The following is a 15,830-nucleotide window of genomic DNA, read 5'->3' as shown; positions in this document are numbered from 1 at the left end:
AGGGCAGTTTTAGGAACTATGTCTCCCATTGATCAATATTTTCAATGAAAATGTTTTCTGAAGAAAATGAACGTGGGGTAAGGGAGTTGTTTGTTTTTCCTTGTGTGATAGCCTTGCTTCCAATTCCCAGGCCCTTCACACTGCTGCATTCCCCTCTCTGGCAGCTGATTACTTGTAGGGATCTTTGGCTCTGCAAGAAGGAAATACTGAAATGTCTCTTCACTTCTGAGAGCACAGTTAACAGCGATGTGCATGGGTGTGCACATGTGCAGGCATGTCCCCTGCCATAATAGCTATTGAAACTCTGCCCAATTTCTCTTGACTTTGACAGAGGAAAGGTAACATTTCCAAAATCTTCATTAAAAAAAAGGTCAGGCAAGACCAGAACTCCAACACCTGCATCTTCAGCAGTACCAGGTTCCCTGATGGGCAGCAGAGACTGCGCAAGTGCAGCACAGAGCTGGTAGATGCTGCAGGGGGAAGGGTGTCAGGAAAAGCAGGAGCAGCACTCCTCTGCTCTGATACATGAGGTACCCAGAAACATCTGTGTAGGCCTGATTAGGCACCCACTCTGCAAGGGAGTCTGTGGAGTATTTTTCTTTCCAACCCCCTTTCCCAGGGGGCAGGGGAGGAGGTGAGCTTGAGCATACAGTTTAGGAAGAGATACCGCAATGGAGAAGTTTCTTGTTGTCATAAATACTGATAGTCTCTTAAACTGTGTTATGTGGTTTGTTGAGGACTTTTAGCTTGGTTTTTAAGAAAACTATTTAAAGTTCTCACTACTTTACTCCAAAGAAGGTACTGGGAGGGAGTGTAATGGCAATGGCTAGCAAGCTCTGTTTAGTCAAGCATTTGGAGGGAAGGGATCACTGGTTTAAGCTTTCTGGGTTTTAAACTAGGATAATTCACTTAAACTTCAGGTGTTCTTGTAATACTAAGCACCATATTCTCACTTTTCACGCTCCAATGCACACTTAAAACTAGTAAAGCCTCAAAATCAAATTAGTATCAAAGTGCATTGTGTTGACACAGAAGCTTTCATTTCCTTGCTGTGGAAGAGTTCATTACATCAGTTGAAATTATTTTTCATTTCCCAAAATAACTGTTAAACATAAACAATTTAAAAAACCCCTGTTTTGTAGGAGTGGCTTACAGTAGTCCCACAAATAATAGGGAAGACTTTATTTCACAATGAAATTTGTGCTCCCTCCCCTGTTGATGAGATGATATGACAAAGCTGGTGGGTGGTGTCTGTTTCTAACAGAAGCTGTTCTTCTGTTCCCTGCCCTTCATGCAGGAATCTGCCAACTCAAAATATCTTAAGCACTAGGTGGAGAAAGAGTTTGGTTGGGTTTGTTTGTTTGTTTGTTTGTTTTGTTTGGTTTGGTTTTTTTTTGTTTTTGTTTTTTTTCTTTTAAGTGGAAGGAACCTTGCTATCTTGGACTGAGAACCAACTTTTGAGCACCAAATGCAGACTTGGAGCATTTGAAATGTCTAATGTAGTTTTTTGAGAATGTGGGCAAATAACTGGTGCATTTGACTGTTTTTAAAGTCTTGCATTACTGTACTGCCATGCCAGGATAGGTCTTGTCTAAGAAACTCACTTTTGCTCTAAAGTCTTGATGCAAAGTGATAAGAGAAGTCAAAAAAGCAATTCCTATCCCCAGACTGATTTATATTTCACTTCTTGTTCTGTTCTTGTCTGTTGTTTTTGTTTTGTTTTTGTTTTTTACCCCAGTCTTCAAAGAAAGAGATGAGAGTGGAAAAAACTTTTTTTTAAATTTGCTTTATAAACGATGGAGCAGAGTTGCAAGTAATCTTAGTCCTGTACCCTGGTCTTAAAGAGGGGCAAATATGACAGGAAGTGGGAGAGATACCATAATACACTTTTTAAAGTTGTATGGAAAAAGATGGTATGTACAACTTGAATCAGACTCTCTTTATGAACGTGGCTTGTTTATCTCGTCCTTCTATAGCTGTCTTTCCAGAGCACTTCTTGCTCTCAGTTGGCAGGAGAGCTTATCCTTGCTATCATATTCCAAAATCCTTCAGATCAAAGAAGATATGGGTTGTGGGACTCTGTTTTGTCTCTTGGTTATCTACAGTGGTGCACTCTTATCAGATTCTCAAAACGTTTCTTCATAACAACACAGAACTCAGGCTGTAACTTCTAATAGGCAAGGTTTAGACATGGAGCTGTGTGAATTTTGTCAGTGGCAAGATATTTATTCTACTTTGGTATTTAATTGTTCCGAAAGCATGTGGTATATCCTCCTATTTCTGCAGCTTCTTGTTGATGGTTTGCTTCTCCTCCTTCCCCAAATCTTTCCCTAGAGATTAAGGAAGATGTTAATTAAAGAGGACAGGATGCCAGTCTCTTCCACATGCAAAAGTGTATCTGTCTATCAAGTATAAATAATTCATGAGTATATTAAATTATATATGTCCTTATTATGGGGTCTCATGTCCCCAGACACTTTCTGGAGTGACCTCAGACTCCCGCAGGTGGCAGTAGTTAGAGGTCAAGGCAGAACAGCTAATGTATCCCAGCAGGAAAATGAATTAAATCTTCCCCTGAGAAGCAACTTACCATCAAGGATAACATAAAAGCTTGTTGCTCTAGCAGGAAGCCAATTAGAAATCTGTTTGGTGATGACTGACTTAACTCCAGCATAAAGATTTAAATCTTGACAAGAATAGTCCAGCACTTCCCTACGGAGCATCTCAAGTTGAAGATATGGGGAATATTATTTTAACACTAATATCTGAACCATACAGTAAGTGATTGTGAGGAACAAGTTTCCTCCGTTGCTTGTTTGTTTTTCCTGACTGTCCTGTATGCTCAGGAAAAAGAATATAACTTGTGCTGTATTTCACAGATCACGGATTTTCAGATCCAGAAAGAGTGAACTACAAATTTGAAAGTGGGCCTTGGTAAGTACCTTCTCCCTCTTCTTGCTGCAGCAGCTCACCTGTTTTTTTGGGGGGAGGGGGGTTTGTTTGTTTGTGTGGGTTTTGGGGTGTGTTTGTTTTTTTTAATAAAGATACTGCTTAGATAAGTTGTACTTCTCTGTCTAAATTGCAAACAGCTGTTACCATTATTTTTATTTACCTTCCCACTGCTGTAGGAATCTATTAGATGCTTTAAGTGGGAAAGGGAACAAATATTGTATGATCAGATGCAAGCCAGTTTTCTTGCTGGGCTTCAATGTTGCCTGTTAGCTGCTGATAGTTCTGGGTTCTGCTAATAAGTACCTATAATGGGTGTCAAGTGTGGTATGCTGTTAACAAAGAATGTAAGCATTTTTGCAGAAGTAACCCTATTGATACCAACTCTTACATTCTTCCTGCAATTTTCTTCACAGTTTCTGAATACACAACATGATTTCCTTTTTAATATTGAAAAAACATTTCCATAATGTTACTGTGCCACCAGTGAATTGCTTAAACTATGATGATTGTCTTCTTCCCAAATATGTCTTAAACACAAAGCCTTATCTACTTTTGATGACTGTTTTGTTGTTTGTTTTGGTTTTTTTTTTAAATGTAATCATGCTTTTCTACATATGAATACAGATTTTTTTTTTTTTTAGCAGTTTGCTGGATACTCCCTCTGCATTATCACAAGAGACTGTTGTTAAACTGACCTTATTTATATTCCCATCTTGCATGAATACTTTCCTCTTCCAGATTAAGGAACTGTCATAATGGTAGATGGTGCACTTCTGAGCTAAGAGAAGCAAGAAAACAATACAACAATATTGGCAGAAAGCATCTAGTGAGATTAGCTCAGGGGTTATGTTTTAGCATTGTTTTAAGCTTTTTCCCTTTCACTAACAAAATCCTGGGATGAGGTGGAATATTCCCATTTTATTTGTGGTAGTGAGCAGTACGGAATTAGGAGATGAAAGAGAACAGTTTGGGACAGACACTTAGAGAAAGGCCACCTGAGAAACTAAAATATGAGCAAGAAACATGACCCTCCTATGACAAGGCATACTACAGCCCTTTTGTATGAGGGAGTCCTCTGCCGCTGAACAACACTTCATCTGCTTATCAGTCACATGGTCTCTTCTGTGCAAAAACCTTTCCTTGCAATAGCCAGAAAGGCAGCCTTGGGTAGCTGTGAGCGTTTTGCTGTACATGGCACTTTTAACAAGTAAGAGAACAAAAGAGACTTTGGTAATGACCAATTAAACCTGGCTTTCTGTGGCTGAGCTATTCCCATGCTAAACAGCCAATGTAGCCTGTAGCTATATTAGTCTCTAGTAGCACAGTGATGGCCTGAACAAGCAATGTTAAGGCTAAGCTCTTTTTGGACAGGAGTCCTCTCTGTGCTAAGTATAACCCTGAACAGATTTGGTCTTGGCTTGTGACTGGCTCTTACGTACTGTCACAGTACAAATAATATGCACTAACCTCAGTTACATTTAACTGCTCTGCTTCAATTTCCACCTAGCTGAGATTAGAATAAAATGTGCTTAATTTTATACCAGTAAGCCTGTTCAGACAATGGAGAAGCACAAACCATTGGTATGTCAGGAGCAGGAAGAAAATTTGGAACATGATTGAAGCGATGAGGGCTCAAGGAGCAAGTGTCGTGAATCAAGAAAGGGCATCTGGGAAAAAGTCAGCTTAACAGAACAGACATTCCGGGGGGGAGGCATGTGCAGTGGTTTGGATGGTGGTGGCACTGAGTCCTCGCCGCCCTGGCAGTGCTATCCAGAAGACATGGAGCAGGGACAGGGCTCTGTCTCTGGAGCACAGGTGACAAGCAGGGAGAGCAGCGTGTGGTGGATGCTACAGGCAGATGTCTCTGCATTACTCCCCTTTCCTGTTGCCTGCAGCAGCAAGATGGAACTTGTGGATGACAATGCTGTCATCCGAGCAAGAGGATTGCCGTGGCAGTCGTCTGACCAGGACATCGCGAGATTCTTCAAAGGCCTAAATATTGCCAAGTTAGTAGCTAAGACTTTGCCTCTACATTTGTGGTTCTTTGTCTGTATTGGTCATGGAGTTTTATCTCTCGTTTGATTTGAATCATGCAGGGGAGGTGCTGCGCTCTGTCTCAATGCCCAGGGTAGGAGGAATGGGGAGGCTCTCGTGAGGTTCGTAAGCGAAGAGCATAGAGATCTAGCACTCCAAAGGCACAAACATCACATGGGGAATCGATACATAGAGGTGTGTGACACTGTCTTTGAAATACTTTTCTCAGCAGGAGTGCAAGCAACATGCCAATCACATGTTGTCTTTTTTTCACCTTAGGTATACAAGGCAACAGGTGAAGACTTCCTGAAAATTGCAGGAGGTAATTTTTAAGGGGTGAGAAGGGAGGGTTTGTTCCATCAGCATCTGTAACTTTTGGCTGTAAACTGCCTCTGGATGTGGCCTTTCATCATCTTTGTTTGAACAAGTAGTTGGCTGATGTGTTGATTACTATGTACTCTGCTAGCAGCAGTCCAAGATTTTCTGTGATTTATCTGTCCATCTTTTGCTTCCACATTCTTGACATTTTCAAGAAGCCTATCAAATAAGAATTTGATCAGGCAAAGTGATCTTGCATATGAACTTAATTTGTTAGGTCATCCTTTTAACTGAAGGGACCTAAATGTTATTGATCACTGATTAAAAAAAAAAAAAAGAGTAGTTTCTCAAAACAATATGACTGCTGTTGTTGTGGAGACTTGCATGTAAAAGCAAACAGATACCATTGTGTAAATAACAAGGGATTTATGGAACTGATTTTCTTGAAATCAAATCTTTGCCTCATACTAAGGGGGGAATTTGAGGAGAATGCTTATTTAAGGGAAATATTGAAATATTTGCAGCTTTGAATTGAAAGGCTGCAAAATTTACTTTATAAATTCTCCTATGGTCTCTTTTCCTTCCCATTATGACTGCAAGCATAAAGAATTTGAGTTAGGATCCAATAAGCTGTTATGTATCTGCAATACTACCTTAAGGTCCTTGTTGGTTCCTGACAGATTTGTTTTGGGGATTGTAAATGACTAACTGGATGTCTGAGGTTGAGGTTTTAAAGTGGGAGAGGCTGTTAAGCTGTCAAATAAATAACTAATTGATAGGCTTGGTAATAGTTACACTATTCAAAATAAAGACATTGCACACTGACACTGGGGAAAAATGGTGCATGTCTGGCACAACTAAATTTCTTTGCAAAATGAGCTACTTGTAAGTGAAGGGACCATATTAAGATGTGACATTAGTTAGCAGCTAGCTTTGGTTAGGGTAGTGTTATGAGCATCTGTGGTCTTCTCCTAGAGATACTGAAAGTAGAATTGGCAGACTTTGACATTTTTATGGGAATAGGATGAAATTCCTGAGCTGTTTTCAATGTGTCCTTCCAATTTTCTTTCCCAGCACAATGGTCTGGGTACTTGGTTACTATATATTATGACTTCAGAGTATGCCGAAGATATTCATAAGTTAGAAAAGCAATGTGCATGGTAGCACAGGTACTGCTCACAAGAGACTCGCAGACTGTTCTTCCTTGGGCTCTGAACACTGAAAGTACTATTTTTCCCTTTGAATAAGGTTGAATCTCTTCTAAATGATGGAGTAACATTATTAGACTTTAATGGGAAGTGTGCTATACAATATTTCTAGTTTATCAGAGAGGGACATCTCTGACTTTGGAAGCAAATATCGTTCTACCTGCTCAAAAACTGTCTGTGGGAAGGAGGTAGGTGTGCCAGACTTGCTCATGATTTTGTGGCTGCCTAGACTTAAGTGTTTCTGTACTTCTTTTTGTTAAAGGCACTTCCAATGAGGTTGCCCAGTTCTTATCGAAAGAAAACCAAGTGATTGTCAGGATGCGAGGTCTTCCTTTCAATGTAACAACAGAAGAAGTGCTGACATTCTTTGGCCAGCACTGCCCTGTAACAGGAGGAAAGGAAGGAGTCCTGTTTGTCACATACCCTGACAGCAGGCCAACAGGGGATGCCTTTGTGTTGTTTGCTTGTGAGGAATATGCACAAAATGCACTGAAAAAGCATAAGGACTTGCTGGGGAAAAGGTACATTGAACTCTTCAGGAGCACTGCAGCAGAAGTTCAACAGGTGGGTATAAACCTTACAAACATTGTCTTCTTGTAATCCAGACTCCTACATTGGCATATGGTAGTGGAAGCAAATACTGCTTGGTCATGGCTTGAAAGCTGCTTCTCTCTCTCCTCTCCCCTCTTGAAGGTAGATTTAGGTTAGATATAAGAAAGAAATTCTTTATTGCGAGGGTGGTAAGACATTGGAACAGATTGCCCAGAGAAACTGTAGATACCCCCTCCCTGGAAGTGCTCAAGGCCAGGTTAGATGGGGATTTGAGCAACCTGGTCTAGTGGAAGGTGTCTCTGCCCATGGCAGGGGAGTTGGAACTAGATGATTTTTAAAATCCTTTCCAACCCAAATCGTTCTAGCATTCTATGACTCATGCTGGAAAGAGTACTGTCTGAATTTCCATGAGACTTTGCTTCCCCTAAAAGTAAGATGTTATGGCATATGGGTGTTCTCAATCACGTATATACAAACCTTTGGGGTTTTGGAACAGCAGTTATAGCTGGAAGTTTGTGGGTCTAGTGCTTTACACTATGGACACCAAAATTGTCTAAATCTGATGGTGGTTTATTCATGAGGAGTGTTAAAAACAGATCTTGATCTAAAAGACTTATCTTTGCTTTTCTGTTCCAGGAACTAGAGCCTTTGGATGTAGTTGTCTTCAGAGCAATGTATCTGAACAGTGTTACAAATTGCTTCCGAGTGCAGGTCTTGGCCATCTTCTGCCAGCATTGGCTACCTAGCGGAAGGTGGCAGGACTTTGTGAAACTGGGACTGAAAAGTACCCCTTCTTGCATTAACGTCACTTGATGGGATCATTAATTGCAGTTATGCTGTCAGTGAAAGGTAGTAGGGTTGAGAGGACTGTTTATGTATGTCTCCAAAGAGTCACCTCAACTGAAGTGCTACAAATAACTTCTAAACATGAATCTAAAAGGTCTAATCTATGATGCAAGTTATGGCCAACCAATAGCCATGTCGTAATCAAACAGTGGCACAGCTCTGTTCCCCCCAAATATAGACATTTCAGTGCTGTATTTGAAGGGTGGCACTAATGATGAGAAGGCATAGCTGCAACACTCACTCTTGTCATTGCATCTTTCTCAAATCCTCTCATATGTTTCTTTGATTAGGAAAGCCTTCTGATAGCTGTATAAATGTAAATTAATCTTAATCTTGTTCATAGAAAGTTAAAAGGGTAGTGATTGAATATTCAGTGAACTCTTGATCAGGCAGCATTTTTACAGTTAAAATTGGTAATAAGTCTTAAAGCATGACTGTTACAGATACTATGACTCAGTAACACCACCTATGTTACTTGATAGACCATTGCATCTCAAGTCAGGGCTACTTGATAGTGAAATATGCTTCTAGTTCACAGACTTTCCTAAAGTTTTACAGAGGAGACATTTTGGGTACAAGTGTCACCATGACTCTGTAAGATGGTAGAATGCTTGGGAATCTTTTTCCAATAAAAATACTATAGAAATGCAGGTTTTGTGTTCTAAGATGTCTTCTGAGAGTTGCAAGACATTTCAAGTAAATTCTCCAAAACAAAATTATGTTTTTCAAGAAGAAAAGATCCAGAGATTTAAAACATCTGAATTCTAAGCACTGTTGTTATGATTTAAACCCAGAATCTCTCTCACTTGTTTCTTAAAATACTGTCCAGAGTGAAAACAGATGGCACTGGTGTTATGTTCAGTTCCTGTGAGTTGAAGAATGACTAAGGAGGCTTTTTGTAACCTCTCTGTTCTTCTGTTCTGTACAGGTGCTGAACAGATACTCTTCCACACCTCTCATTCCTCTCCCAACACCTCCTATTCTTCCAGTATTACCTCAACAATTTGTGCCTCCTACTAATGTCAGAGACTGCATACGTTTGCGTGGTCTTCCTTATGCTGCTACTATAGAGGACATCCTGGAGTTCTTGGGGGAGTTTTCTACAGATATTCGGACCCATGGAGTTCACATGGTACTAAATCACCAGGTTGGTAGGCGTCACATGTGTAGCTAACTCTGTGCCAACTGCCTGTATATGCAAACACAATCCTGGTGATATTAATAGGGTAGCACCTTTGGGATTGACACTGAGGACATTAATTGGCCTCCAGCTCACCTCTAAAAGTGCACTGGCAATAGATGTGTTGGCTTATTTGAACACTGCTACGCCAGCTGCTGCATTTGCTGTAGAGTGTGGTTTCTGTTACTGAAACCCATGTGCCTAGAGCTAAACTGCAGTCTTGGAGGGGTTGTTGCTCCCAGACCAGCAGCTGTGCTCCTGTGCTGTAGGAGGCTCAAACTGAAGAGTTGTGCTCAGCAGCATGTATGATTCCTCTTGTACCAGGCAAGGGCTATCTTCAAAACCAAAGTGTGAGCAATGTTATCTCTCAAAGGAGTGGTTTGCCCCTGCCTTGCTGAACAATGTGCCACAGGTATATTTGAGGATAAATGTGACTGATGCCTTTTAGAGACAGGATTTCCTACAGCATAAGTCAGCAGCTGAAGCTTTGCCTTTCCTGTACTGTGTAGTTGCTTTCTTTAAACAGTCACAGCTAAGCACCAAGATTAACAGCTCATTGACATGTATAAACAGTCACATCTTTGCCATTGTTTTCTGGAAGCAGTTTCTACAAAAACGTTTTAGACAAAAGACTATGCATTGTTGTGATATCCTTTATCTGCATAGTCTTGTGACTCTAGGGGGAGGAGAGGGCAGCTCCTCTAACTCAATGGAGATGCCCTGATGGTTGCACTGATTACACAGATTACTGTGGCATAAAAATGGTCCTTCTAAAATTGTTCTGGTTAACACTAAGCCTAAACTGAAACTACAATATGATTCCCTATCCTGGGGTGTGGGGAGAGAGAAGGGACTGTAGTTATTCCAGTACCTCTTTATCTAGAGATTCCTGTGTCTGCCAAGGCTGAAAAACCATAAGGAATGTGCAGGGCTGGGAGAGGCTAAGAAAAGATGCAGATGTTAAAGCACAAGTAATGGTTTACAGTAGTTTCAGGCCTTGTCAGCAGTAAGGAAAGAACCTGGAGGAAGAAATTCGTGTGTATATAGTCCTGAGGGCTGTCTGCCACTCCTGCCCAAAGCTGTCAGATTTTTTTCCCCAGATACTGCTTTTGCCTGACTGCTAGATTTTTATCTTTCTGCATGCTCCCATCATTCCTGGTTTCAGCCCTCTAATCATGAACAACTGTGTAAGGGATGCTGATAAAGTTCTTCCCTTCAAAACCAGCAGAACTGGCCCAGAACTGAAGTTAGATCTGGCTTCAGATCTCTGCCTCTAGTTTTGGCTACTTCAAGTGAGCAGCTGCACGTGGCTAAAAGGACTCCTCCCAGTTGCATATCCCACTCATTTACAGCTGCATATAAAGATGTCATTTTTTTTCTCCACAAGCTCATACCAAGCTCTCTGCTAGTACCTTTCTAAAACATCCCAGCCCATATTGGCCCTAAAGGAAAATTTAACATTTGGCACTTGACTGTATTTATCATTTAATTTTAAAAAACACAGATAAAAAATGTGGGTTAGGTTTTCCAATTCTACATTCTCACTAAATTGATATGAGCAGGTCTCAAAGCACGTAAGTACCCCTGAATTCTAGTCTCTCCCATAGGTAGCCTTAGCTTTTAAATGTAGAAGTAACATGGCTCCTGTTACAATATAGCTTAGTTGAAACAGGTAAATAAATACAGTGGAAGTAGCACAAGTGGTAGGAGAGCTTAAATATGCTAATAGCTGCTTGGGTTGACTGACTGTACTTGACTTTAACAGCACAAATTACTGCTATGCTGCTACTTCATTAGAGGACCAGAAACATTTCTTTACCTGCCTTGTTTGTAGGGACGTCCATCGGGAGATGCTTTTATTCAGATGAAATCCGCAGACCGAGCTTTTCTGGCTGCACAGAAGTGTCATAAGAAGACTATGAAGGACAGATATGTTGAAGTCTTTCAATGTTCTGCTGAGGAGATGAACTTTGTATTAATGGGGGGCACTTTAAATCGAAATGGCTTGTCCCCGCCACCATGTAAGTTACCATGTAAGTTTTGCATGAGTCTTGCCAATACTCTACGCTATGTGTGGGTAGGTGTTGGAGCTGCTTTTTTGACTCTGATTCTGGTTCTTGGAAAGGAGTGTCAGGTGGGAGTATTAAAATAAGGTCTTCATCTTAAATAATCGGCAGCTTGCAATCATTATTTTTCCCTTTGGTTGTGTATTACTATGACTGAAGAACTATTTTTAAATTACTCTTTCTTTTCCAGTGGTAAATATCCCTTCCCATCCCTGAAACTTAACTTGCTCAGGGTGAGCCATGACTCTGAAAAGTGTCTTGTAAGCCCTGCCTAGACCTTAAAGAACTGTTTCCCATTTAAACTGATTTGTGTTTACATTTTTCACCATGGTGAACATGTCAAGTAAAAGCCCTTCCCCTTTCACTTCCAAAACTTAATTTATTAAACCATTGGTAATGCACTCCTTTGGGACTTAACCACAAGGGTTCTGCCTACTGAACCACTACTGACTGAACTCTTCCTTTGCTTTTTGTTGTTCATACAGAATTGAGGTTGCCTATGTGGGAGTAAAATACACATAGCTTTGGCCTCAGAGAATTGCAGAAATTGTATTTCATGTAAAATTATGCTCATCAGAGCTACTAGGATGAACATGGACTTCTAGACAAATATTTGTGGGAAACGCTTTAAGAGCTTATGGGCTAACTTACTAAGCATATGTGCCATATAAATCTGAACCTATGGGAAAAATAATGCTTTGCTTCTAAGATCATAAATGGCAAAGTAGTAAAGTAGGAGCTTTCTCTCTGTCTCTATGCAAAAGTATTACTGTTGGTGTCTTTTTAAAGTGTCCTCTAAATCCTAATCAGAGCTGTCAATATAGCAGCAAACTTCTTGGGTGTGGTTCCTTCTGAGTGTGAGTAGGGATCTGCGGTATGTAGTCCTATGTGTGACAGCTGTTCCAGACAGGGAATGGAAGCTTCTCCTGAGATCTCCTAGAACAGGTTCTTGAGCAGTCTCAAACTTTGGGAACTCTTAGGTGGCAGTGTTCCCATTTCCAACTATGGATGCCCGTGATGCGTTCCTCAGATAAATCCTTTCTGCTCTCACTGCCGCATGTCACAATGTAATGAGATGCTGACTGTCATTTCAAGCCTCTATTTTTGCTATTCAGAGTTACCTAAAGCTTTTATATGTTCATGTTTATGGCACTGGGGAGGGGAAGATGGAAGGAGAAAGGTGAACTCTAATCAGTGAGAATTCATTTAGGGCCTCGCATCTTGTTGATCCACCACAAAGTGCACTTTTGTTTTTTTTAAAACTTTGTTAACACTTAAAGCTGGAAAGCCATTTTTTTTACTCTGCTGTTGGTTAATTGAATACAGAGGTGTTTGGGGGATAAGGATTGTCAGGATGAAAAGGTGTCCTCTGCTCTAAGGAATGTTAGTTAGCTCTTTAGCACAGAAGTTTCCTTATTACAGTGGAGAAGTCTCACACTTCTTGATTGGAGACTTTGTTAAAATCTGAGCCTAGACAAGAAAAACTGGCCTCCTTTTCAGAAAGAGACCCCATTCCCAGAGCAAGAGGTGGCTTTTTGTGTATTACTGACTTTGCTTTTGACTGGGGGAGCATGCACAACACTTTTAGTCAAGCTCACATTGGTGGCTCAGATTTATTTTCTGTGATGACCAAGAGAATGAGAAGCTTGTGAAGGCAGAGTTGTTCACTTAATGAAGACCATATATATGCTGGAGTTCAGAAGGTCCTAATCTATTTTCCATTTGTTCCCTTTAGGTCTTTCACCCCCTTCCTATTCCTTCCCGGCTCCTGCTGCAGTTGTGCCAACAGAAGCTGCTCTGTATCAGCCATCTATGCTCTTGAACCCGCGAACGCTCCAGCCCTCCACAGCCTACTACCCTGCTGGGGCTCAGCTCTTCATGAACTACACAGCATACTACCCCAGGTAAAGCAGAGGAGAAATCAAGCAGGAACAAAGAAGTCTTTTTGCAGCAAATGCACAAAGCTCACAAAAGAACATTGTCTGACTGCCATGCTACCAAGAGCAGCTTGTTTGGTATCTTGTTCAGGGAAACATTTTCAGGATATCTAGGGATTTCCCAAGTTTTAGAGTATATCAGGTAGTGATGATTTTAAAAACAAAAAACAAACAAACAAAAAAACCACAAAACAACAAAAAACAAACCCACCCAAACAAACAAAAAAAACACACACACACAAAAAAAAAAAAAAAAAAAAAAAAAAAAAAAACACACCAACAAAACCACACCACCAAAAATGTAAGTCACACAGTTACAGTGGGATTTTCTTGATTTCTTTTTTCACGTAACATGTCTCTTAAACTTGTTATTTTGCACTGTTTTGCCCTCAGTGGGAGTTGGTGTATGCAGTATCTCTTCCCATGTCCATAAAGAAGCCCTTGGCCACTCTTTAGAACAGGTGGATTGGGGTCTGCCTTAACAACTTCTGAAGTTCTGCCTCTTTGTAATAAAGTAACTTTTGACCTTTATGGTGAAAACTCTGTTTACTTTTTATAAATAAATACTATGTTGAAACGTACATATTGAATGCATATGTAAAGAGGCATATATTCTTCCTGACCTCAAACACCTCTCACAAAGGGCTTTTGGCTCTTCTGCATATATTAGCTATCTTCTACAGAACAAAAACTCTTGATATCATTTGCCCTCTGAAGTCATGAGGCCTTGGAAAGAGCCATGTTCCCTGTAAGCCATAAACCATTCCTCAACTGTCAGGAAACCTGCTAAAGAACTCAAGTCTTATATTAGATTCTGACCAGTGCTTTTTTGCCCTGGAGATGGGTCCAAATATCTACTTATGAAATTGTTGAGCAATATGGACTCTCTAGTTACCCGTAAGATAACAAAGGTTTTCTTATTACTTTACACTAAACCAGTATGTCTGTGAGCTGCCTGTTGTGGTTTTTTTTTTATTAAAATGATTTCTTCACTCATGAGTTAATTTCTATAATGCCTTCAATGTGTGTCTTATGGTTATGATAATGTTACCAAACTCAGCTTCTTTAATGTAAGATCAAGAAAAATAAAATTTGAAACTTGCACTGGCAATATAAAACAAGTTTATCTAATAATAGTTCTATATGACATGAGAACACAATAGCAGTAATAGTTTGTAGTGACTTAGTCTGGCCACTGCAGGCTCAGCATCAGGCCCTACAAAGATCTCTTACTGAATGGTATCCCACAGGAGTCATATGCCCACAGCCCAAGCAGCTAGTCATGGATGTTGGTTACAGACTGACCAATCCCAAGTCCCAAAATATCCTTTTTATATTCTTATCTAACTGATAGTTATATACTATTCTTAGGAAACCATTCATATGTAGCTTCTGTGCCAATTATAAGTACCTCCCTTTTAAAAAAAAATAGGTAACCTTTCTGGAGTCAGCTTGGATTCTTTCCATGTTGTGAGATCTGGTTTTTGGATATCGCTTTTCTATCCAGAGTAAATGTTTAATCTACAGGCAAATTCTATATACTCCAATAGAAGTAATCCTTTGTAGCTGATATTTTGGTTTGGTTTGGTTTATTTTGCACTTTGTATTTTTTTCCTAAAAAATTAAGCTTTATTACTTTTCAGGTAAGTTCCCATGCATCATAAAGGATGCAATAAACAATTGGGTCCCTTTCACATAGCAATTGGAACTCTCTTAAGTGGACTGTTCTGGTTCTGAAATTTAATTCAAAAACAATGTTATGTGCGGCAGGAGAGAATGGGATATCCCCTGTACTAAGTGGTGCGTTTAAATGCATGTACATGGAAAAGCAATACAGAGCTGGTGGCTAATGATCAGACAATGGTTCATAAATCTAACTAGTGAATACTTATGGAAATAAGGAAAGTTTCTTTGACCTGCTGCCAAAAGGTTCTACCACTTGTATTTTGCAAGGTCAAGTTGCTTTCTAATAGCCAGTTCCATTCTCTGTGCAATAATCAACCTAGATGGGGGGTGGGGAGGGAAGCACTACTTTGGTCTTCAGTATCTATCTTTCAGTATCTATCAAAAATGCCTGAAGTTCTCAGATTCTTCTTAATGTTCTTATGGCTTTGGTGATGAAACCCAATGGTGTAAAGAAATTGATGCCTTCTGTACTATTAAAATAGCTTTAGTGAACTCCTAATGAAAAGGAGGGAGAGCAAGTTATTCGGGATCTGTCAGTCTTTGATATCTCTGTTCAGCTTTTAATTATATCTGGCAACATGTTCTGACAGCAAATCAGTGGTCTTTGGTCTCTGCCTAGTTCTAGGCTTTTGAGAAAAAGAACAATAGGATTCATGGGAGGGTGGAGTTTATTTCCTTATCTAATCCTGGATAAATAGGTATACTAGTCGCTGTATGTATATACACTGTCAGTAGTAAATAACTGTGCTACTTGGCCACTGCTAACATGTTCTATAGAAACTTTCACATACACAGACTTGAGAGTTACTGCTATGGTTTATGTAGTTTTAAAACAAAGTTAAATCTTATTGTATTTATTCAGTTCTAATGCCATTTTGATTACTTTTTAAGCAGCGCCTTTAAAACCTCTAAAGTTTCTGTCAAAATCCATAGCTGTAGGATCATACTTAAACTTTGTTCTTTTCTTTTTTTTTTTTTTTTTTTTTTTTTTTTCAACAAGTCTTTGAATAATGAAGTTAAAAATGGAGCTTCTTACTCAGTGGGTAGTATG

General features: G+C 39.9%; 1 protein-coding gene across 3 annotated transcripts in view; it reads left to right on the top strand.

The window, feature by feature from the left end:
* The window catches only part of ESRP1 (epithelial splicing regulatory protein 1), a 37,462-nt gene that overhangs the window by 9,391 nt on the left and 12,241 nt on the right, over positions 1–15,830 (top strand). For 2 of the 3 annotated variants that reach the window (XM_032987866.2, XM_032987868.2), the window contains exons 5-13: positions 2,679–2,777; positions 2,880–2,934; positions 4,848–4,958; positions 5,049–5,181; positions 5,266–5,308; positions 6,775–7,076; positions 8,839–9,057; positions 10,925–11,123; positions 12,892–13,060. In XM_032987866.2, coding sequence (XP_032843757.1) covers positions 2,679–2,777; positions 2,880–2,934; positions 4,848–4,958; positions 5,049–5,181; positions 5,266–5,308; positions 6,775–7,076; positions 8,839–9,057; positions 10,925–11,123; positions 12,892–13,060 — 1,330 coding nt within the window. The remainder of the gene's footprint in view (positions 1–2,678; positions 2,778–2,879; positions 2,935–4,847; positions 4,959–5,048; positions 5,182–5,265; positions 5,309–6,774; positions 7,077–8,838; positions 9,058–10,924; positions 11,124–12,891; positions 13,061–15,830) is intronic. The other variant, XM_032987867.2, reaches the window with a different exon arrangement.

The sequence above is a fragment of the Tyto alba genome, unplaced genomic scaffold (assembly GCF_018691265.1).
Source record: "Tyto alba isolate M040663 unplaced genomic scaffold, T.alba_DEE_v4.0 Super-Scaffold_9, whole genome shotgun sequence".
Classification (NCBI taxonomy): domain Eukaryota; kingdom Metazoa; phylum Chordata; class Aves; order Strigiformes; family Tytonidae; genus Tyto; species Tyto alba.
This window is presented reverse-complemented; position numbering and strand designations above follow the sequence as displayed.